Source organism: Gekko japonicus, unplaced genomic scaffold, assembly GCF_001447785.1.
Source record: "Gekko japonicus isolate JY-2015 unplaced genomic scaffold, Gekko_japonicus_V1.1 scaffold1787, whole genome shotgun sequence".
Classification (NCBI taxonomy): domain Eukaryota; kingdom Metazoa; phylum Chordata; class Lepidosauria; order Squamata; family Gekkonidae; genus Gekko; species Gekko japonicus.
In genome coordinates, this window is record NW_015174893.1 from 52,538 (window position 1) to 53,953 (window position 1,416).

At 53.6% G+C, this 1,416-nt stretch overlaps 1 protein-coding gene across 1 annotated transcript in view; it reads right to left on the minus strand.

Annotated features, from left to right (window-relative positions):
* Window positions 1–483: 483 nt before the first annotated feature.
* The window catches only part of CFAP45 (cilia and flagella associated protein 45), a 37,810-nt gene continuing 36,877 nt past the window's right edge, over window positions 484–1,416 (minus strand). The window contains exon 13 of the mRNA XM_015424956.1: window positions 484–580. Within this exon, the coding sequence (XP_015280442.1) occupies window positions 505–580 (76 nt within the window). The 3' untranslated portion in view covers window positions 484–504. The remainder of the gene's footprint in view (window positions 581–1,416) is intronic.

A 1,416-nucleotide genomic window follows, 5' to 3' on the forward strand; every position in this document is an offset into this window, starting at 1 on the left:
AGATGGGGCTGAGAGAGTCCTGAGAGAAACTGTGACTAGCCCAAGGCCACCCAGCAGGCTTCGCGCAGAGGAGGAGTGGGGAATCAAACCTCGTTCTCCAGATTCGAGTCCACCGCTCTTAACCTCTACACCATGCTGGAAGCTGTTCAGAGCATCTCCTCTGGCTTCCAAGATTCTATCAAGCGCCGCTCTCTATGGCTAGAAACGTGCCTTTTCCAAATAACTACCCAAAAGCTGATGTTCTCAGGATGCCCAGTCAGCACAACACAGGATTGCAAGGCGTGGTGGAATACACACAGTCCCGGTCCCGACTACGAATACAGCAGGGCTCTGGGTAGTGCCGGATTCATGGACTGGGAAAGGTTGGCGGGGCAAAACAAAAGGCCTACGCAGAGACATCCGGAAATAGCTCTATTCGTAAAATATTTTGAGAAGGTATGAAAATAGAAATCTAGAGTGTGGACTGAAAGTCCACGGGGCCGGATGGGGGAACCCCTTTCCCGCTCAGTGCACTGGGGTTGACAGTTTGTAGGTTTTGCGCTCCACCTGGGCACAGTACTTCTCAGGGAGGCCGACGGACCTGCGAACAAGGAGAGAAGAAGGGGAGGCTGGTCACCAAAGGGTCACAGCGCGGGTGCAGAAGCGACAACTTTGTCCTTACAGCAGCAGTCACCCAGGCTGGGCCGCTTCCCCCTGCGCAGGGGGTGCACATGTGTCTTCTTGATCACACCAAGACTCCCTCCATGCAGAAATCTAGCACATCAGGGAGAAGCATGAACTAGGATCTTCCTTCCTGGCAGGGGATTTCTTGCATGCAGGGAATTTCTTGCCCGCTGCCTGGAAATGGCCGGGCTTGCATGCAGATCAACCACACCACTGAGAATGGGGTCATAATTACCACACGCTGCCTCCTCCACAGAGACAGATCACCACCCCAAGTAAAAGCCCTTTGCCCTCTGCGAAAATGCCTGTTTTGGAGATCGTCTGGGCCAAAGGTGAACAGGGATAGGGACATGGTGAATCCCCCCCATCGACAATGCAACCTTTTCCCCTTCTGGAATAAAGTGCTTTTTAGGAAAGGGGACAGCGCTGGGCACAGTGATCTCCCACGACGGGAGGCTTGCCTGTCGGTGGGACCTCGGACCCCTCCAAACGGCAGCTTTCATGCCCCAAAACTAAACCTGGATGCGATGCTTCACCAGCCTCTTGGAGCTCATGATTTCCTTTCTATGCCTAAAGGAGGCTGCAAAACTCAAACGTGACAGCTATGGCCCGTTCTGCACTGAGCGTTCGCTCCGCAGTTTTACGAAACCCAGGCTGGAACAGAAATCCTCCTCAACATTGTATGCCACTTTCACTTTCTTGCATTGTCGGATTCGTGCCGGATTCGGTTCGTGCTGGATTCGTGCCGGATTC